A 23,286-nucleotide genomic window follows, 5' to 3' on the forward strand; every position below is an offset into this window, starting at 1 on the left:
GTTCTGGCTTTTATCTCCTCATTAAAAATAGATCCTTTTATGACGAGGGGATGAAGAGGCCATGAGTCATCATCACCAGCATGAAAGAAAGTGTGTGATGCTTTCAGGGTCAGGCCTCAGGAGCCAGACCCCGAGGTGGTACCTGGCCATCCCTCTGACCCCCTGGCTTCTTGTCATTTCAGGAAGTTGGATGCTTTCATCTACGATGCCGCCGTCTTGAATTACAAGGCCGGGAGGGATGAAGGCTGCAAGCTGGTGACCATCGGGAGTGGGTACATCTTTGCCACCACCGGTTATGGAATTGCCCTTCAGAAAGGCTCTCCTTGGAAGAGGCAGATCGACCTGGCCTTGCTTCAGTTTGTGGGTGATGGTAAGACCCCAGGTGACCCCTTTCTTTAGGGGGACTTGAGACCCTCGCACTCGCTCTGTTTGTTCCTGGGCTTCCCAGTAGATCTTTGCATGATGAGTTTGCTCCCTAAAAATATTTACTGAGTTCCTGTCACATGAAACCGTGGTTCTTTAGATTGCTTATAATGGAAAGCAATTCTAGATAACTAAATTTAACAAATAAAAGTATTCTAAGGATACAGTCTCTCTCGGGGGATTTAGGAAAGAGTTAAATAGGTTTAGAAAAAGGCAGGCGACAGGGCAGTGCTGGCGCCTTAAGTGGGAATTCATAGGCTTTATCTCTAGGGCAGTGGTTCTCAGAGGGTAAAGGGCAATTTTGTCCCCTAGGTGACATGTGGCAGTGCCTGGAGACACATTCAGTGATCACGGCTGGGAGTCTGCTTGCTGATCTCATGGGTAGAGGCCAGGGCTAGAAGATGCAGGGAAATACCTTACAGGGTTCAGGACAGCCCCCTACATCAAAAAACACAGAATTATCCAACCGCACATGTTGGTAGGCTGTGGTTGAGAGACCCTGCTGTACAAAATTACATAACTAGGCTGTAATCAGTCCCAATTTCATTCCAGAGAAAGGATTCCTGATGCACTTTGAGGTCAAAGACTCTTTCCTAGACTCACCAGGCATGACTCAGGGTGGGGTCAGGTTGCACCAACATGGCAACTCATCTTCTTATCCCATGGAGGAATGAAGGAAATTCCATCTCTGTTACAGCCTAATGAGACTGTGGCATTTATAGAACTATACAGCCACTTGGGCCAGTTGTGTCACCAGAAGAATTTCCTCCTGTCTGCCCTTTCTACTTCATCGCTGGTAATCTCACTGTAGCCCAGAGTTTCCTGGCATGGCCTCTAGAGACTGGCCATGGCTTGGAATGGCAGGTTGGTTTCCTTTTCATTAATAACACTGAGGAAATGGAAAAAGCAAAATCAGCTCAGATAGCAGGTTAACACCAAAAATGAGCTCAGTATGAGGGGGATAGAAAGGCTCAGGCCAGAGGGCAGAAGCCCCATTCTAATAGGTGGAGACTATATTCAGAGATGGTTACTGAATGTGCTGTGCTGGGCTAGAAGTGGGAGAGAAAAATCTAGTTACCACTACGGTGAAATGCAATATCAAAATAGGCAGAGGTTAGCTAGTGCGTAGGGTTGGTGTGAATTTCAATGAAGTGCACAATTACTTCTGGCTTCTTATCTGCTTTCTATTCACAGAATTAAATCCTAGATTCTCACAGTGCCATCAAGCATGCGAAAGGTGTTTTATATTTAACTCCCAAATAAGAACATCTGAGTCTTTGAATTCCCCTTAGGGCATTTGTACCTTCCTCAGATCACTGGCCATGTTCTCTGTTGTGTAATAATGATTTGTGGCTGTGTTGGTCAGCTTTTTGCTGTGAGATATTAGAGGCGTACAACAATAAGCATTTATTTTCCTCATGGTAGCGCAGGTTGAGTGGAAAAGCTCTGCCTGGGGTGGGGATAGTGCCTCTGCTTCCTGCCACAAGCCCTGAATCAGCGGTGTGGTCTCTGCTCCACACGTGTTTATGCTGTGTCTCAGGCTGAAAGGGTAGCAGCTACCTGGGGAGACTCTTTTCCTGGCTATGGCAGAAGCACAGAAAGGAATGCCTCGCTGCACAAGCACATTTCAAGCCGCTGCTTGGTCATGTTCATGTCTGCTAATATCCTTCTGTCCGAAGCAAGTCAGGTGTCCACGTTCCTGGTCAAGGGATTGTGGGTATACTCTTACCTTTCATGTGACAGATTTTGAAGTTTTATGGCAAAAGTGTGGACACTGAGAGTACACTGAAGAATTGGGGCCAAATGTTTTGCCTGTCACGGGGGTGGATAAACACCCTTACAGGGGGTGAACTACTCAGCAAACGGGAGTCTTGTTTCTAGCATTAAAACAAAACACTGAACATCATAGGTAATTGGTCAATAAAGGGTTGAATGAATAAATACGTGTATAGATGAATGGTTGATATTAAGATGTATTTCATTTGGCAGGAAACTTTTAAATGTGATAGGTATTTGTCAAATAAGTGAGTTCTAACTCTAGCCCCACCCACCGTTGGTATCACTCTCGAACCATCTATTATAAAACAGCTAACATATTTAGGGACTTGGATATGTCAGTCATCATACTGGATGCATTACATATGTTCCTCAATGTAATCCTCGTAACCTTATGAGGTTAAATGTTGCTTATTCCCACTTCACAGAGGAGGAAATTCAATTTCAGAGGGCAAATCCCCTAGCTAGTAAGGGGCAAAGCTTCTACTTCAGGGACCTTACTCTGGAAGGGGACCAATTAGGGAAGACTGTTGTTACATTTAATTCTCTAAGATATCTATCAAAGATGACTAATTCAACTCTTGAGATGTGTAAATCCTTTAGGAAGCAGTAATTTAGTGCACATCTGAACTAAATCTGTTGCATTTACAAATACTTCTGTGAAAGAAGTGATCTTTTTTGGTCTCAGTTTATTCATCTGTGAAAGGGTACAGAAATAGTTACCTAATAAGATTGGTGTGAAGATGAAATGGGAGAATACATGTCAAGTGCATAGCTTAGCATAGACCCTGTAACATACAAGTGGTTCAATAAATGTTAGCCATCACCATCGTTGTTACAGAAAAGGGGTGCTGAGGCAGACCTCAAGAGAGGGTTCTTGGATCTCATGCAAGAAAGAATTCAGGGCGAGTCCATGGAGTAAAGTCAAAGCAAGTTTATTAAGAAAATGAAGGAATAAAAGAATGGCTACTCCATAGACAGAGCAGACCCAAGGGCTGCTGGTTGCCCATTTTTATGGTTATTTCTTGATGACATGCTAAACAAGGGGTGGATTATTCATGTGTCCCTTTTTTAGACCATATAGGGTAACTTCCTGATGTTGCCATGGCATTTGTAAACTGTCATGGCGCTAGTGGGAGTGTAGCAGTGGGGATGACTGGAGATCCCTCTCATGGCCAGCTTGGTTTTGGTGGGTTTTGGCCGGCTTCTTTACTGCAACCACCTTCTATCTCATCTTGTGACTTGGAATGCCTTAAGCCATTTGGGAATGCAGCCCAGTGGGTCTCAGCCTCATTTTACCCGGCTCCTATTTAAGATAGAGTTGTTCTGGTTCACACACCTCTGATATCATTATTATCATTATCATCATCATCACCACCATCACCATAATCATCACCATCAGTCATTATCATCATCATCATCATCATCATCATGACCAATGCCATCATCCTCATTACCACCATCATCACCACCATCATCATGGCCGTCACCACCACCCTCCTCCTCCTCTTCATCCTTCTCCTTCTCATCATCACCATAGTTACCTGTGCACAACTCTAGTATCAAACAACTTCTTTAGTGTTGCACTGGCAATAATATAGTCAAGTTAGTAACATAGAAACAATGTTTGTGGTGCTAAACAGAAAAGGTCTTCTTTGCATCAAATAAAAAATAAACAATAAAAGCATCCAGATGGGCCAGGGATTTGTTCATGTACTTACAGAACATCTAGGTTCTCATAGATATTTTCTGTTCTGGCTCATTGCCTTCCTGGTCAGACTGTTGGGTTTGGGAAGTGTGTCTTTTCAGCTTCATCTCTTGAGGCCATCTGGAGGCAAAGACTTGGGAGAGGAAATGCCATTGCTCCAGTGGGTGTCTCTAGATGATCTTCCCGGAAAGCCATGACCAATTCTGAATGTCTCTCTAGGAGTAAATACATGAATTAACACAGCTGCATAAATATTTCACTTATCGTATGCAGCTTCAGCAGGATTAATTATGCTCTAAAATTAGACGTGTAAAGAGCACAGTGCTGAGCAGTACCTAATTATTCATCAAGAATGGAGTGTTTATCTCTTGTTATACAGTAGCTTCAGTGGACGATTATGAGTCTAATGAGTGTCAAAAGTATAAAAAATTTTCCTAATGAGCTGTGTAAATATAACCTTTGAATGGAGTGTTTGGTTATTGAGGGAACCTCTTACGTGAAGCCTGCCATGCATTTCCCTAGGAAAAAGACTGCTTATCTGCCTGGAAGCATACACAAGATCCTAGCAAGATGTGGCCTTCCTTTTCCCATCTAATTGTCTGTGATCTTTCTAAAATGATAGAGTGCACCATGGCATCTTTGACTCTCAGTCCTGGAGTAGCAGTGCTCATTGGCATTATTCAGCATTGATCAGCATCAATACCCAACATTTACTGAGAAACAGATGCCTTCGTAGGCACTGATGTTCCAAGAAGGGGTTGTCATGGTCTTTTTCTTCTTACCCTCAATGAACTTACAGTCCAGTAGGTTGACAAATGTATAAATGCAAAAAATCTAATCCCAAAATTGAAACGTGTCTAGTAATTCACATATATAAATTTATATCACATGTGTATATATACACATATGTAGACATAAATACATATATACATACATGTGTTATATATGTGGTATATATTCCTATGTATGTATATATATATACATATATATTCTTCTTAGGTGTGTTGGGTAGCTAAGAGAGTGGTCAAGGAGAAATACGAGACATAACTAGTATCTTTAAATATAAGAATAAAGGACAGAATGATTCATAAAGAAAACAAGTGTGGCAAGATTTAGACAAAGAATAGAATGGGCTAGGGTTCATAGAAGCCTCTGCCATTTATTCATCCAGCACCCAGCAACTCTTTATTGAGTACCTCGATTCTGCTTGATCCCTAAAAGGTGACCCTTGAGTGAGAACCTGAAGACTGGGTGAGCCTTGGACTTAAAGAATGGCATTCCTGGCTTTGAAGTAAAGGTGAACAGAGGATCCCATAGGTCCCATCTATCTCATGCATTTTGTGATTTTCAAAAAAATGATTCTGGGATTTGAAGAAGCGGAAGAAAGACCATGAAGGTCAAACCCTTCTGATATCTACGGACCAGAAAAAAAGATACTGAGAAGAAGAAGAATGCCTAATTTTATTCTTCAGACACAAATGGTGCTGAGAAAAAGGAAGGAAAAAAATTGTTTTGGGGCCTCTCATCTGTGGTTCAGCACTATGCCAAGCACATCACATATAATATCCTAGTAAGCCTTTATATAATATTCTGGTGTAAGTCTTAGTATCTCCATTGCACAAAGCACGACAATGAGGCTCCAGTGGGTCAAGTGAACTGCAGCAGAGCTTCTTTAGCTTTACTATGAGCAAGAATCACCTGGGGATCTTCCTACAAGACTCTGTTTCAGTGGGTCTAGGGTGGAGCCTGAGACCCAGCATTTCTAACAAGCTCCCAGGTGATGCTGATGCTACCAGCCAATGGACAACACCCTGTTCAGACTTTTGTAGAGGTAACAATTGGCTCTAGTTCATCTGAGTCCAATTCTGATAATTTTTCCACTAAACCAAGCTGCAAGGAGAAACCTGGGTTGCAGGCGGCCGGGTCAGCTTAGCTATAAGTAATACTTTTTAGCATTGAGAAGCGTTTAATCTTCTTTGTATTTCGCTCAGTTTTAATGGTTGTGGATTTATTTTTAAACTCCAGTATACATTACTCGTCCCTGACATCTAGTCTGAGTTCATATAACACATAAAATTAAATGTATATATTATATATTTTTAAAATTATGTATATGGTCTATTAAATTGCACCTATATCATATTTAGGTGTATATAATAGATTATGTATATAGTATATGTGAAATATTTGAAAGATATGGCACATATATCTCTTGCATTGATACTATATTAGGCTAGGTGCAGTGGCTCGTGCCTATAATCTTAACTACTCAGGAGTCTGAGGTGGGAGGATTGCGTGAATCCAGGGGTTCAAGATCAGCCCAGGCAACATAGCAAAAACCCATCTCTACAAAAAAATTTTAAAAATTAGCTGAGCATGGTGGTACATGCTTGTAGGCCCACCTACTCAGGAGACTGAGGCAGGAGGATTGCTTGAGCTCAGGAGTCTGAGGCTGCGGTAAGCCATGATCATGCCACTGCACTCCAGCCTGGGTGACAGAGTGAGACCTTGTCTCCAAAAATAATTACATGAATAGAGTGACAAATTCAACCAATTTTGCCCGGACTCTCCAAGTTTTAAAACTAGTGAGTGACCCTAGTTATATCATATTTGGACATATAATCATATGTTAAATATTTGAAAGATACAGATACACACACACACACACACACACACACACACAATTTTAGTTCATCAGGTTCCCTCTGTTCCTTTTGTGCTGTAACTTTTGCCAGCAATAATTCGGATTGGAGAGGACCAAAAACCCTGCTCTCATGTTAATGAGGAGCCTTGCTTCAGTGGACTCTAGAGCTTTAAAATCATCGTTCAGCATAATGATGCTCACAGATCTTGGAGTCGGGGAGCCTTGGCAGGGAAGTCAATGGAGAAGCTCACTTTCTCCCTCTGAGTGGGTCAGTGTTGGCATCCTGGGTCCTTTTTTTGTTGGTCGCTCTTCCACTGAAGCATACAAGATAGCTTTTGACGGCAGGGGACCCCATGCTGGCAGGCAGAGTAGAGAGTGTTTGTGTGGTTACAGAAGTCCTTGTATCTAATTAGAATTCTCATAAATTGCTCTGGGCCACTGGATGGGTTGCTAATATCCTCAACACTGCCCTTGATCAGCTTCCCAGCTTAATATCTTTGGGCTGACATCCGAGTCTAGAGTAGAGCTGGACAGTCCCACAGCTCAGGCAGTGATGACCACACATGCGTGCATTCTGAGGATGGCATATGCCTGAGAGGCCTTCACAGCCAGTCTTCTTGGGGCTGGCTTAGGAATGGTATGGCAGTGTGGATTGGGGAAATCCTTGAATGCCCCTTACCCCTGAATATTTTTCCCATTTAACTTTCTACAGCATCCAAAATTTCACCATTTGAAATTTTTTTTTAGATAAGTGTGGATTGCTGCATGCAACACCCTATAAAAATGGAATTCCTCCTTCCTTCTTTTCCTAACCCCATTTCCTGATTTGACATCTCATCCATCCTTCAGCCTCTGCGCTCCTCTGTGAAGACTCCCATAAAGACTTCTAACCTGGATACCCTGCCTGTGAACTCCGTTATCTCCATGTTTGTGGCATTTAGCAAAGCAAGAGAGGTGAAATAAGTAAGATGAAGGTTCTGCAGTTTCCTAGGGGTGTGACCTGGGGCAAATTAATTTCTTAGAGTCTCAGTTTTCTCATTTTAAAATCAGAATTCTTTAAGAATTAAGTATGAAAATAAACATAAAGAAGCTAGCCCTGTGCCTGGCACACATTAGATGCCATTGTTGACCTCTCCATGTCGCCTGGCCACTTGAGTGCACTGCATTGTAGGTTCCTTGAGGGCATACACTATCCGTATCCATCCTTGTTGCTGTTCCCTTACTGCAGGACTCAGTGGAGCTTGGCATACAGAGGGTACATAAACAAAACTTGTTTAATGAATGAAAAAATGAATGAATGAAGTAGAAAATACTGCAGATATACTTTTGCAAGACTTATGTCATCGATTTAATATCTTCTCTAATGAAAGGGACCATATTTTCTTTAGAAAGGACACTAGATACCTCTAGAGAGATGCAAGGAGGTAATCACTGAATTACTGCCAAACTTTTGATAGTCTTTCCAAGCATCTTACCGCTGTATTAACTACAAGATAGAGGCAAATTCCTCCATTGTCTTATTTGTATATTATAATAGTCAAATATCCCTGTATTAAGCTCTTTAATGCAATATATGCAATATGCGTATCAGGCATATCTATGCATATGTGTAATATATGCAATATGATGTATATAACCAACAGAATTATATATTCCCTGGCTTTTACAACTGTATTGGATCATAAATTGCTACTTAGTCCAGTAATAGGGAAACCCAAAGCCAGAGAGGGGATACGACCTCACCTAAGGATGCACAGCGAAGCAGTGCAGAGTTGAGGCTCAAACCCAGGTTCTCTGCCTCCTAGACAAATTATATATTAGAAACAAAATAAAGGGAACACAAAACTAGTGATGATCCTTTGTTCTGTTTCTTTGGGAAAGACTTGACTTCTGCAGTAGGAGTAAGGGTCATAGAGGACAGTTGGGGTATCTCCAGGCATATTGGTCAGCAGCCCTATCCAAATCATAAAGCTTCCAGTAGAATGAGCCTTGCTGTCTCCCAGGACCCCCTCCTTCCCTTCAGCACAATAGAGGCAAGAGATACGAGAGACAGTGTGGACTCCAAAGCACATGCTTTGTTTATTTCAGGCAAGACTGCATACTAATGGGGGAACAGTAGGCAAGTTTCATGTCCATAATGTTCCCGGGCACACACCCTTGGTTTATTTCTTCTTTGACAAACCAGCCCTGTTCACAGCTTCTCCCTTTCTTCCATGCAAACCTCTTCCAAACTCTAGCTCTAATCCCTTCCCAAAGGAGAAGCTTGTGAAATAAAACTGTGTTGCTCCACCCTTGATTTTTGCTGTACTTCACTGATGTGGTTTTGTTCATTGCAATGTCATTATGTCATTAGCATGAATAGAGAATTCTAAAACCCCAAAAACCAGAGGTGATAATTGCACAGTTGTCTGAGCCAGACCCTTTGCCAAACTGGATCGAGGTCCTCCTGTGTTCTTTGCTAAACTTGCTACTGCAGTCCTAAGAATTTAAACACTCAAAAGCGTCCTCCTTAATTTATTTGTGTGTGTGTGTGTGTGTGTGTGTGTGTTTTATATATCTTATCAACCAAGGTTTGTTTTCCAAATTCTCTAACCTCAGACAGGAATTCAGGTGTTCCCACATAGTAGTCAGCAACATAAGTTAGAAGTCATGATTCTTTCATGTCCACCAGATCTAGGGAGGGTTCTGCAATATGGGATTCAGTATCTTTAATCAAGAACCTGGGAGAGAGTGGCCAGGAACTTCAGAGACCCAGAAATTAGGACCATGAGGCTGAAATCTGTGCTTTATTCTGCTGGTTTATGAGGAAGAGGGTGACTAAGAGAAAGAGTATTTCCTTTAGCATTTATCAAAACCCATGACCCAAATCCCACTTACTGCCTGGTTTTGAAAATAAAGTTTTATTGAAACCCAATCGCATGTAAAGCCCAGTCATTGCAATAGAAACTGTAAGGCCTGCAAAGGCCAAAATGATTATTATCTGGCCCTTTACAGAACAAGTTTGATGGCATCTAGTCTAGACTGTCTGGAGAGAGATAAGAAAGGCAGAGAAGGCCGGGCGCAGTGGCTCACGCCTGTAATCCCAGCACTTTGGGAGGCTGAGGCAGGTGAATCAGGAGTTCAAGACCAGCCTTTTCAATACGGTGAAACCCCGTCTCTACTAAAAAATACAAAAATTAGCCAGATGTGGTGGTGGGTGCCTGTAGTCCCAGCTACTCAGGAGGCTGAGGCAGGAGAATCACTTGAACCCAGGAGGCGGAGGTTGCAGTGAGCTGAGATGGTGTCACTGCACTCTAGCCTGGGCAACAGAATGAGACTCTGTCTCAAAAAAAAGAAAAGAAAAGAAAAAAAGAAAATAACAAGGAAAGAGGGGAGAAAGGAAGAGATAGCAAAAAAAAAAAAAAAAAAAAAAAAGGAGTAAAGGGAGAGAGAGGCAAAGAAAGAAGGAGTGGGAGAGGTAAGAGATGTTTGCTAAGTGGTAGTTTAGGCAGTGTTTAGCCTGTGCATCCACAGAGCAAGCTGGTTTTATTAAACTGAGAATTAGCCACGTTGCAGATGAAACTGAAGATGTCTCAGAGCCGTCCCTGCTTCTCCTCGGCTCCGGTGTGTTAGTACAAAGCACAGACCACCGGGTGACTCACTCCTGCCTCGGAGATGTCTAATCTGTCTTTTGATGGCTTCCCTGCCAGCAGTTCTTCCTGACATAGGTCCCTGTGTCCTCAGATGACTCAGCAACACCCATTACAACCAGCAGCCTCAGCCCAATTAAAGAGATACATGCAAAATAAAAATGGACAGGAGAGGAATTGCAGAGCATTTGAAAACCTCCTTTAAGAGGATGGGACAGTTTTCCATTTCTCCACATGGAAGTAGTTCAACAGCTACCATGATTGTTATAGATATTTATCATAATAAGTAACACTTATGAGAAGGATAACTACATGTCACAAAAATCATCTCATTCCTTTATGTATTTATCCACAAAAAGAGTCAAACTCTGTAAAATATTCGAAGAGATCTATTCTGAGCCGAATGTGAGGGCCATGACCCATGACACAGCCCCCCAGGAGGTCCTGAGAACAAGAACATGTGCCCAAGGTGGTCGGGCTACAGCCTGGTTTTACACGTTTTAGGGAGACAAAAGACATCAATCAGTACATGTGAGGTGTGCATTGGTGCAGTCTGATAGGGCAGGGTAACGTGGTGTGGGGTGGGGGAGTGGGGCACAAGTAAAAGGTAGAGTCAAAGTCCAAAGATTTTCTGATTTGCAATTGGTTGAAAGAGTTAAATTATTATAGAAAGGCCTGGAATCAAGAGAAAGGAGTTTCTGGGTTAAGAGAAGGGGTTGTGGAGACTACGGTTCTCAGGTGCGTGAAGCCTCAGTGTTTTCTGTTCAGACCTCTAAAAGATCCTGGCCTCTCAGTCTCTTCAAGATCGGGAGGGCCTGGAGTGGGGAAAGATCTTGTTATGTTAATAGAGAATATATATAGATGCAATTTTCCCCAACAAGGATGGCTTTGCAGGCCATTTAAAAATATGGCACAGAAACATATTTGGGGGTAAAATGTTTTGACTTCCTTCTTTATCTGTCATGTGATGTTCTGCCAGTGTCAAGTTGGAAACTAAGCCATGTTACATAGCATGGTATAAAACTCCTCTGATGAGACTTGGTGGTTTGTAGGGTGTGACTCTTCGGGCCCCTTAGATAGGACTTTGGGCAAGAGAAGAAAATGGTCGGAGTTTGGTCCTTATATTAATTTCATTTGCTTCTCACAATGACTAAATGGCATGGAGTTATGATTATTCATTTCTATTTACATATGAGGAAACTGAGTCACAGGTCAGTTAAGTAAGGTGTCCAGGATTATCCAGCTAAGTGGGAGACCTGAGATTGGTACAACTGGTACCTACGCAGGAGGGCGCCAGGATCTTTGCTTTAACCTTTATGTGATATTACTTCTTTAGCTGCTATAAACCCTCATAGACATCTTGGAAGACAGGTTTTCTCATCTGGAAAGGGGCAAGGCTGTGATTTAAACACAGGTAGGTCACACCCCAGAGTCAGTGCTCCTTCCTCTTTTACTAATGAAACAGCATCATTCCCCTGCGGATGGTACTGGGCAAAATCGCTTGGCAACAGAAGTTTAGGGTGGGAGAGAAAGTGCCCTACACTTTTTTTCCGTTGTTCCATGGTGAAGGGGACTCGTCCATGCCTCAGGCCCCAGCACCATGGGAGCAGGCCCAGCCTAATTTTTGAGATCATTCAACCCTGCCAGTTTGGGGAAAACTAAGGACCCAGAAGCAAGAGATGAGAAGGAATGAAACAAGGACAGAATGTAATTAAGAGAAGTCAGATGTTTGGCCTCGATACAGGCTTGCAAAGCAGACTCTCCAGGTTCACAAAGACCTGTCTTGGTTGCTGGAATTGCTTGTTCCCCACAGAGCTTCTTGGAGCTGCATAATCTCCAGAATTTCGGAAAGTTATTGTTCCTTGCTAAACGTGTTTTAATCAAATTGAGACTTCAAAGGCAGAAATCACAGTTGGGCATGAGCTAGGCTAGTCTGTAAATTACTAACTTTCTAATCAAGTTCGGAAGAACTGGGTGCCATTGACAACCCCCTTCCCATTTACTCACCCATTTATTCGTTCATTCATTCTCCCCTCTAGTCGTTGATTCAACAAAGAACAACTGAGCAGATTTGAAACTCCAGGTGGTGGGATATAAACATGATTAAACACTGCTGCTCTGTTGCCCTTGCATGTGGAGATGCTTTTGACATTTTTGCATCCAATAGAATCACTTGGCAAGCCAAATGAAAATGCACACACCTAACTTTCACCTCCTGTGGGGTATTTCTACATCCTTGCTGGATGATTGTAATGCACATTAAGGGTTTTTTTTTTTATTGAAACTTAATACTTTTTATCTAGTGATCTAAATTGAATCTCCATGTACATAATTTTATAATATTTTATAACTTGTAAGTGAAAATTCTTAAAGCAGGCATTTGCTCCCTTTGCGCGCACGCGCATATATATATATATATTTATTTTTTTAGACAGAGTTTTGCTCTTGTTGCCCAGGCTGGAATGCAGTGGTGTGATCTCAGCTTACTGCAACCTCCGCTTCCTGGGTTCAAGCGATTCTCCTGCCTCAGCCTCCTGAGTAGCTGGAATTACAGGCACCCACCACCACGCCCAGCTAATTTTTGTATTTTTAGTGGACAAAGGGTTTCACCATATTGGCCAGGCTGGTCTTGAACTCCTGACCTCAGGTGATCTGCCTGCCTCGGCTTCCCAAAGTGCTAGGATTACAGGTGTGAGCCACCGTGCCCAGTCATATAATGCTTTTTTTTTTTTTTTTTTTTTTTTTTGAGACGGAGTCTTGCTCTTTCGCCCGGGCTGGAGTGCAGTGGCCGGATCTCAGCTCACTGCAAGCTCCGCCTCCCGGGTTTTACGCCATTCTCCTGCCTCAGGCTCCAGAGTAGCTGGGACTACAGGCGCCTGCCACCTTGCCTGGCTAGTTTTTTGTATTTTTAGTAGAGACGGGGTTTCAGCGTGTTAGCCAGGATGGTCTCGAACTCCTGACCTCGTGATCCACCCGTCTCGGCCTCCCAAAGTGGTGGGATTACGGGCTTGAACCACCGCGCCCGGCCCCATATAATTCTTTTTAAAAAACTGGAAGTTCATGGGTACATGTGCAGGTTTGCTATATAGGTAAACTTGTGTCATGGGGGTTTGTTGTACAGATTATTTCATCACCCAGGTATTAAGCCTAGTACCCATTATTTGTTTTTCCTGATCCTCTCCCTCCTCCTATCCTCCAAACTCCATTAGGCCCCAGTGTGTGTAGCTCCCTTCTATATATCCATGTGTTCTCATTCTTTAGTTTCCACTTGAAAGTGGGAACATGGGGTATTTGGTTTTCTGTTCCTTTGTTAATTTACTAAGAATAATAGTCTTCAGCTCCATCCATAAGGTTTAAGAATCACTCTTTAACAATATTTACCATTTAGAAACATTTTATCGTCTGATTGACAGACGCTGAGTACAAATATCAGTGTCCGTCCAATCACTCAGTTGGGGTCCGTGATATTGAATCTTTGCCCTGTGTTTTATTCATTCTTTTTCTCTCAGGGTTTCTAATTAAGTTTACACAGAGACCTTGGTGATTGTGAACACTAGAGGCATAAATGGTTTGGCACTTCTAAGCATCAGTCTACATGCCAACCACAATAAAGAACATAGGAGATATGAGGGTAGGCTATGAATGGAAGACATAGTCAGATAAGCTTTAATGTTAAGCTTCCTCATTCAGGAAGGATCGAAATAGACATGAAAGCCTTTATTGCTTCCAAAGATTTCATTTTCATTTATTGACTATAATAACAGTGTTAAAAATAAAGCAGGCAAAGCTAAAAACCCCACATTTGGGCAAAGACTGAGCCAGCACTTCTATCAATTAAATCGGATCTGGAACTAGATTTGGACACAATGGCTCTCCTGATTCCTTATACATGTAGACAGGGTCTCATGTGAAACCATGGGGAAAGTGCGGCTAAAGACCATTGATCGAGTCTAATTTTTTATATGGATTTCATTATTGCTCCCATGTGCATGGATGACTTTGGCATGCACGTACACGTCATGTAGACACAAGAATAATACACTGATATAGATGTCAGAAGGGGGTGATCATTAATAACCACTTTGATGCCCCAACAACTAAGTCACTTTTATTCTCCTGTGACCTAAAAACTGTCTAGGGCAAACAATTTATTCAGAAATGCAACGTTTTCAAAGAAGAAAAATGTCAGTTCTAAGCATAGATTAGCAATAAAGGACTTAACTGCTTCTCCATTGGCCTGTGACCAGATGGTACCATAAAAATTAGACTTGTTTATTTCCCTCCTAATTTTAACTAGAGACGTATTTGGAATAATAATGGAACAGTACTTACTTAAGAAACAGATAAAATCCATAAATATCCTGGAGAGCCATTGACTCTTCGTCAGTGTTAAAACTCCAGGGGATTTTATCTGCGTAAATTTGCAGTGATTTCCCTAACAGGCCTGTTGAGATTCAGAATCTTAGTGTCTGTTATCAGTCCAACACCAGGATGAGTACAAGGTCAGCATGCCAGGCCCATGCCTGACAAGCAGTGAATTGCTCAAACCAGGGAAAGTCAAATGTCAAGAGAACCATCAAAGTAGAAAGAAGACATAATGAATGGCCTGTTGGTAAGTCAGACATTGATGTCACGTAGGCTCGTGCAAGATTTATGGGATGGATAAAGAGTGGCCCGAAATCCCTCTCAGTCTATATTTTTTAAACGCTTTCATTTGGAAACGCAATGTATTATATATACAGTGGTCCCTCAGTATGGTGAAGGATTGGTTTGAGGACCTCCTACAGACACCAAAATCTGCGGATGATCAAGTTCCTCATATAAAATGGTGTAGCATTTGAACATAATCCATGCACATCTTTTCTTCTTTAAATCATCTCTAGTGTACTTATAATACCTAATGCAATATAAATGCTATCTAAATAGTTGTTACACCATATGGTTTAGGAAACAATGACAAAAAAAAAGTCTGTATATGTTTAGTGCAGACACCATTTTTTCCCCAAAATATTTTCAATCCATGATCATTTGAATTCACAAGTACAGAAAGGACTGAATGTACATATAATCACCCCAACCTATAACTTTAACATAGTTGTTTTTAATTTAGATATTATCTCTTGATCCCTGTTGCTTGCAGACACGTTTCTTTAAATAATTATAATTATTGGTTATATACACTTTTATATTCCATGATTTATCACTTATTATTACATTTTAAGCATTCTTATATAACTACATTATCTGCTTTCACAATTATTTTGATTTTTTGCGTGAAGTATCATCTTTATTAAACCAGAAACCATTACATTATTTTCCAAATGCTAAACATTTTGGTATTTTGCTAGTAGAGATAATGATGGAAGAAATATCTTCATGCCTATTTCTTTTTTTTTTTTGAACTATTTGCAACAAACTCTTAGATGTCAAATTTAAAGGGTTAATAGTTCTAAAGATCTCTGGGAGTCTTGATATATAGCGTCATATTGATGCCTAAAAGGTTTGTTTTCCCTGGATGCAGTGACTCGTATCTGTAATCCCAGCACTTTAGGAGGCCAAGGTAGAGGGATTCCTTGAGCCCAGGAGTTCAAGATCAGCCTGGGCAACATGGTGAGACCCCATCTCTACAAAAAATAAAAACATTATCTAGGCATAGTGGCATGCAACTGTGGTCTCAGCTACTTTGGAGGCTGAGGTGGGAGGATCCCTTGAGCCTGGGAGGTTGAGGCTGCAGAGAGCAGTGTTCCTTCCACTGCACTCTAGCATGGGTGACAGAACAAGACCCTGTCTCAAAGAAAAAAAAATTTTGTTCCCTCTAAAGTACTAGTGATAGTGGATCAATATACCAATGTTACCACGATCTAGCAGCATTAGGCCTTACAGTTCTTTTTGCTATTTTAGAAGGTACAACATGCTATCTCTTGTATATAAATATAAAAAGTTATTTCAAGTTTCATGTTTTGATTGGTTAAATCAGAATTCTGCAAACTATGACCCATTGTGTGTTTTTTATAAATAAAGTTTTATTGGAACACAACCACACTCATTCCTGTATTATGTATTGTCTATGGCTGTTTTTGTGCTACAAAGGCAGAGTTGAGTAGTTGTGATACAGACCGTATGGCCTGTAGTGCTGAAAATATTTACTAATTGGCCCTTTACATTAAAAAAAAAAAAAATACTGACCTCGGGCTTAAACAATAAAAGTGACATGTTCTTTTGAAACAATTCCAACAATTGGAAGAATTTAACTAAACATGACTCATATCCCCTTATCCTTAAAGAAATTTTCTCTTTTTGTAAAGAAGTTTCACACTTTAAAAAAAAATTTATTTTTCTCTCTGGTTTGGAAAGTCTGTTTTCGTCAACTTTCCTTATTACCTCACTTAACCCCCAAAGTTAAAGAATACTTATACCTGTACTATGCCACTCACCGTTTTTTTCTATTTGTTACCTTCTATAAACTATGACATACATTCATTATATTACACAAATCCCAATGTCCAGTTAATTTGTATACAGCTGTGCAACTGCCACCCAGATTGAGCTATAAAATGTGAGCAGTATCCTAGAAAGCTTCCTTGTGGCCCCTACCAGCCAGTACTCCCCCTACAACTAATCAACATTCTGTTCTCCGTGACCATGGGGTGTTTTTTGCCTTCTTTTGACCCTCAAATAAATGGTGGAATCATACAACATGTATTCATTGATGTCTCTTATGACATTAATACATATTACTACATGTAATCACAGCTCATTTTTTTTTATTGCTGGGTGGTATTTTATCGTACAAATTTATCCGTTTTGCTGTTGATGGGGCATATATCACTTAGTTTTTGTCTGCTTTGGATATTTTTAAACCTTTTTTGTGCACAAAGGAACTTATTGTTTTGGAAATATGCCTAGGAATGAAATTGAGGGTAATAGAGCGTGTCTACTTAGCTTTAGTAGATACTTTGAACCAGTGTTCCGAAGACGTAAACCAATTTACATTCCCGCCAGCAACGTATGTAACTTCTCCAATTTCCAAGTGCTCCTTTTCTACCTTCTGTGAGAGGTAAAGCTGGCTTATGCAACTGAACTCTAGGTGTCTTCATCAGTGGCTGTGTGGTTGGCTGCTGTTGCTGTATGATCATAACCAATCATTTAGAGATCCAGATTCTTTCCCCAACATCCACATTGCCTTATTTTGTGACCTTGGTTCATGTAGCCTGATCTCCGATTTAGCATCAGTACAATGGGGGCAGAGGACTGTGGAGTCTGCCCCACCTACTTTCCTGAGTTAGAATTGATATCTAGCTTTTCTCCCACCCCCATGTGCTCTTCCGCTCATCCTTGGCCACGATCTCACCCCATCTGGTGCCTTAGACTTGGGATAAGGAAGAGGAGGTGAGAGGAGCACCTCCATACCTGGGGAGGGGGAAGATGTCATCAAAGGGAGAGCTGAGAGCTCTCCTAAGTCATACCCCAGCCCTGCACACCACCCCTATGACCCTCTATGGAAAGAAAAACAGAGTCTTCCTTCTGCTTTAGTTACAGATGGTTCTGACAGCTGATATGGGGTCTTTTCTGTAATAAGATTTATTTCTCACTTTCTGTCCTTCTCCATTCCCCTTCTTCTTTCTCCTCCTCCTCTTCCCTGTCTTCTTTTCTTTCCTTTCTACTCTCTCCTTCTCTTTTCATTCCACAACCAAGTCTCCGGTGCCCATTAAGCTCCTTGTGCATACTAAGCAATGAGGAATAGTGATCAAATGGAAGTGATCCATTTTGCTTCTGGATTTTACAGCTTCAGAGAACTTGTTGACAACACTTCAATAAAAAAGAACCTGAAAAGCAGTGAGATCATTTTACTTGCTGAAAGGAAGGAGCTATTTCTTGGCGTGTAGAACTGAGCAACACAGCACAGGTTGCCTTGGCGTTACAAGGGAAGCATCACACCCCAAATGGCTCAAGCCCCTGGCCAGAGATAAGAACTCAGAGGCAGCTCCCCCAGCTGGGAGACCAAGCTCCATGCTTTCCCACTACTTCCTTTAAACGGATCATTCAGGCATTTGCCTGCAAACTTAAAGTGACCCGCACCCTATTTCCTTTCTTGTACTACTAGTTGCCACATTCTCTCTTTCTCGGGTTGACTCTTCATTCTTGCCTTGTGTGACGCAGGAGCAGAAAACTGTCCTCTTGATTCATTGCACCTTCCCTGCCCAGGATGTGCAAGTAATACATCTTTGGGCTTATTTTATATATTGTGGTGTATTGAATTTGCATCTTTCATCTGAAGAACTAGGAACTGCTGCAGACTGGGTTTTCCCTTGGGGAGACTACAGGGTTGGGCTTCCAGTGCCAGAGTGATGATCAGGCAGACATAAACTGAACATAGGTCAGACAAGAGCTGCAAGAGCATCCTCAGTTATAAACAAGTTCCTCCTGGGAGAGATCCCCTGGTCATGGATAAGAAAACTAGGCATGAGACTGTCTATGAGGTAAAAGAAGCATCCTGAGAAAGGCACATGTAAACACCCAGATTTACCTCCTGTTATTGACCATTAGGGCAGGGTTGTTAGCTGTTGTAGTACTGGAACCCCAGTTTAGCTAGGGGCTGTCAAAACAACACGGGATCCGAAGTTATTGCTATCTTTTTTTTTCTTAAATCTATATATGTTTAAAACACAAGAACCCTTTTGTGATATTAAAAAGTCCTCATATCCTTCACATAAGTCATCAGGTTTTGAGGACTCTTGATTGAGAAAGTATGCAATGGCAAAAAGTCACTATGAATTCATTTGTGCTCACAAATGCATGTGCCTTTTAAGCCATGTCAGCTTCACCATCTCTATTTGTGTGAGGCAAATTGGTTAAGCAGATTCCAGAAGAGCTTGGTATATAATAAGATTTCCTGGATTCCTACAAGATTTCTGCCATCCTACTTCAAAGAATTATATCTCTCCAACTTCATCCAGTAATGGAAAATTGTGACCATGTGTATTGTTTGATGTTTGATAGAGTTGTCCAATCCTCTATTGTTCAATGCTCTTTTTAATTTTTCTTCTGAAAGAGACACTGGTTGGGAAGCTGCACAAGGTGTAGTTGGGTTTTTTGGTTTTTGTTTTTATTTTTTTGAGACAGAGTTTCACTCTTATTGTCCAGGCTCGAGTGCAATGGTGCGATCTCGGCTCACCGCAACCTCCACCTCCCAGGTTCAAGCAATTCTCCTGCCTCAGCCTCCTGAGTAGCTGGAATTACAGGCACTCACCACCACGCCCAGCTAATTTTTTGTATTTTTAGTAAAGGCAGGGTTTCACCATGTTGGCCAGGCTGGTCTTGAACTCCTGACCTCCGGTGATCCGCCTGCCTCGGCCTCCCAAAGTGCTGGGATTATAGGCGTGAGCCACTGCACCCGGCCGGAGTTGGGGGATTTTATGGTTGGGAACCTGTGTGCATAAAATCCCCCAACTCCATCCAACTTGTGCAGCTAATCACATGGCCTGTGAAATCCTGCAATGTGACAAGTAGCAATGAACTTGACAATACTCAAGTTTCATCCATGGAGCAGAAACCTCAGTTGGAAGGTGGTGGTGAAACATTTATGCCAAAGACAGCCTGTCCCTGCCTCTAACTGGATACATTTAAGCCTAGCCCTATTTTTATTTTGGTTTTGTGACTTCTCAGCATTATACAGAAATGGAATATTCTGACATTTAAATAAGGAATATTTATCTCCCAAATTCAATCTATTTGTGTCCAGAATCTTGTACTATTTCCTATCACCACCACCATCAAAAGTATTTTTTCGCTTCAGCAAATAGTTCAGTGACCCTCTGAGATCATGAGAACAGAGGTTATAGGCTCCAGAATATTATTTCTGAACCCAAGGTTACTTGGGTCTTATTTTTCTCTAGCTCATTTTTTTTTTCTTGTTTGTCAGATTTATTGGGTCTTTGTTTTGTCCTTTTGAGAGTTTTTAAATTTGTCTTTAAAAAAAATGGGTGTTGGGTCACCATGGGGAAGAGAGAAAGGAATGAGTTGCTCATTGCTGCATCTGGGAGGGTGGACTTGCCTCACATGGCTCTGAGTCAAGACGGTGGAATTAATGAAGCTAGGCCCTCAAGGTTGAAGCTCAGATGGTCTAACTGATCTTACTCGGCTCCAAGACCACAGACCACATCCCCAAATCTGATATGCAACTTCCTTTCATCTACAGGACAACTGGGTAAGGAGAGGATTTGGCCCTAATTATGTGTCCCCCCATGCCATCCTCAATTGCAGGACCACCATTCAGAACTCACAATGACCGAGTCTGTTGTCATTGAGAACACGAGCCTGCCAATGAATCTGTGCCCTAGATTTCCCATAAAAAAGTTGTTCCTTTGCCATTTCCAATTCCAATCAGGCTTCTGAGAAGCCCAAAGCACCCAACCCCTGGGCAACACATGAAACAGGATGGAAATGGGGTCAGTTAGCCTCTCGGTGTTCACAGCAAACCCTAATGAGATCAGCAGCAACAACCTTCTGACGTCTTTCAGCTATAGATGGAAGTCTATTCCCTGCGGGAAACCACCAGGCCCTATTGCTAGGATCTTTGATTGGAACATACTCGCCCAAGAGCCAGCCTTGATTTCTGGGTTTCAGAATCTATGCCTCACCCCTTTGCCTGGGGCTTCTCAAATTTCTTCCTTTCTTGAGCTCTGATTGATCCTCAGATCTGTGGATCACAAACTAATCAAGGAGACTTGAGCCTTGTGTTATCCACAGTTGGTGCAATGTTATGAACCATATGTGCCAAGACCAGTGCCACAGATTAGGGGTACAAGGACAATAAGACAAAATTCCTGCCCTGAATAAACCCACCTGCCAGTGACAATTACATTCCAGTGTGACAAATTCTATATAAAAAAAAAAAAAATCCAGGATGTTGTGGTAGAGGAAACCATGGCCTCGTATTTACATTCCTGTTCATTCAGGGAAGACTTCCTGGAGGTGGAGACTTCTGAACTATATGCCAGAGATAGCTATTGCCAAGTTTTCAGCACAATACCATGCAGCTGGTATATCCAGCGTAGACTGTAATGGGTGATGATGATATTGGTGACAGTTTACAATGAATCCTTGCAAGCAGTTTCTTCCAAGTGGGTTTCTCCCAGTCACTACATAACGTCGGACGGAACAGGAAAGCTTAAGCGGCATCTTCTATCTGACTCTGAAATCAGGACAGGACTCTAATAGTGACTGTGTCACCCAGATAGAGTTGACTGGTGGCCTTCCTCCACATGATAGCACCATTGTACACATTTGCAGTTTGAATGAGACATTGCACATTCATCACAGCTTCCCTTCTATTGTATGTGAGGAGACACTGGATTTCCAATCGGGGACCATGACTGGAGAAACACGAGCAACAACTGAAGAATCTTGGGTCCACTAAGAAGACAGTTGGGTGTTCACTACAGATGTACATCTGACGGCCTTACTGTTCCCTGGGTACCCCAGACTTCTTAGCATGAAAATTGAGTTCTTAGCTTTCTGGCTTCTAATCCTCAGGCTCCTCCTTTGATCCCTTCTTCTTTCCCAGAAATCCTGAACTGCTCTCTGATCTCAACACTCCCTGTTTCTTCCTGCCTCCAGCCCTGTGTAAATCCAATCATCTCATTTTGCCATAACTACTGGTTTCATGACTCTCTCTCACAGAAATGAGCTCTTAGAGGCCAAAGACTGTCTGTAATTCATCTCTATATGAAAATACAAAGATGCTTGCCACATGTTAAGTGCTTTAGAAATATTCTCTTTTCAGTGAATGAATGAATGAGTAAAGAAAAAACAAATGAAGTCCTCAGAAAACCAAAAAGCAGCAGCTTCCTTGACCAGACATGAAATAGAACATCGACCTCAGCTTCTCAGAACCCCATGCTCTCTCTTTTCATACCATCACTGCCTTGGGTCAGGTGCTTTGGCAAGAAACCAAGAAAAAAAAATATGTAGATGTGTGCCTGTGGAAGCTGATTTTAGAAGATACGTTTCAGCAAATTTTGGACAAAGCCTAACGGGTACAGGTTCAAAATGGATTTTTCACACTGACCTCAGGGGAGAAGTACTTGGGAAGTTTGAAGGCTAGTCACATTGCTTGCTATGAAGTCTGTTCCCGAAAACTGCAGTTCTTCTGGAAGTGCTGAGAATGAGTCAGGGCAAATAGAGAAATGATTTCTCTCATTTTGGATATAACAGAGTCTCCATGGGGAGCTGAACCTGCTCCCCAGACTTGCATTCTTGGAATCATAGAGAGAGTTAGAAGGGCACAGAGAGCATTATGTGGTCCATCCCACCCGCCAGCTTCCCTGATTTTAGACAATAATAATATCTCCAGAAATACTTATTTTGTAATTAGTGTATGCCAGGCACTGTGTGTATGCAACATCATTTAATTCTAACAAAACTCCTGTAAGATAAATACTGTTGTACTCCCATTTTCCAGATATTAAAACTGAAGCTTAGAGTGATTTGGCAAATTCTAACCTCTGTGCACCTGCATGCCCTCGTCTGTAAAATAGACCAGTCACATTAAGGTTACATGAGTTAATTTTTTAAAACTCTAGTATAGTACCTGAAGGACAGTCTATTTTATATAATTTTGTTAAATAGAAAAATAGATACATGAATGGATGAGTAGTTGGATAGATTAAGTAGAGTGGCTGGACCATGATCAAAGAGCCAGTACATGTGGAAGGCAAGAGTCTAATGCAGGCCGTCTGACCCAGATATTGACTGTAGTATACCTCCATGTTACTATCTAGACCTTACTGGATGATTGGATGTGCTTCCCAAAATCTTCAGGGAAAGGTGCTTTCTTTTATACCTCATTCTAGTGTTTTCTACCTGAAACATTCTTTCTTGTAATTTGCTGGACAGTATCTAGTTGAATTTTCTTTCATTCCTTTTTACAAATATAAAACTCCTGGCTTCCTCCTTGCCAGTAGGTGGATGGGTAATGGGATAAATTCCTGCACTGTCTGCATCCTGTCTGTACTTTTTGTCTAACCAGCCTTCTTACAGACTCACCCAAGCAGCCAATGGAAGCAAGCTGGAGACACACACAACACTGCCTCAATTATTCTTGC

General features: G+C 41.7%; 1 protein-coding gene across 1 annotated transcript in view; it reads left to right on the top strand.

The window, feature by feature from the left end:
* Window positions 1-23,286, top strand: part of LOC117097668 (glutamate receptor ionotropic, NMDA 2A) — a 178,342-nt gene that overhangs the window by 140,969 nt on the left and 14,087 nt on the right. The window contains exon 9 of the mRNA XM_033235778.1: window positions 183-370. Within this exon, the coding sequence (XP_033091669.1) occupies window positions 183-370 (188 nt within the window). The remainder of the gene's footprint in view (window positions 1-182; window positions 371-23,286) is intronic.

Source organism: Trachypithecus francoisi, unplaced genomic scaffold (assembly GCF_009764315.1).
Source record: "Trachypithecus francoisi isolate TF-2019V2 unplaced genomic scaffold, Tfra_2.0 Lachesis_group15, whole genome shotgun sequence".
NCBI lineage: Eukaryota > Metazoa > Chordata > Mammalia > Primates > Cercopithecidae > Trachypithecus > Trachypithecus francoisi.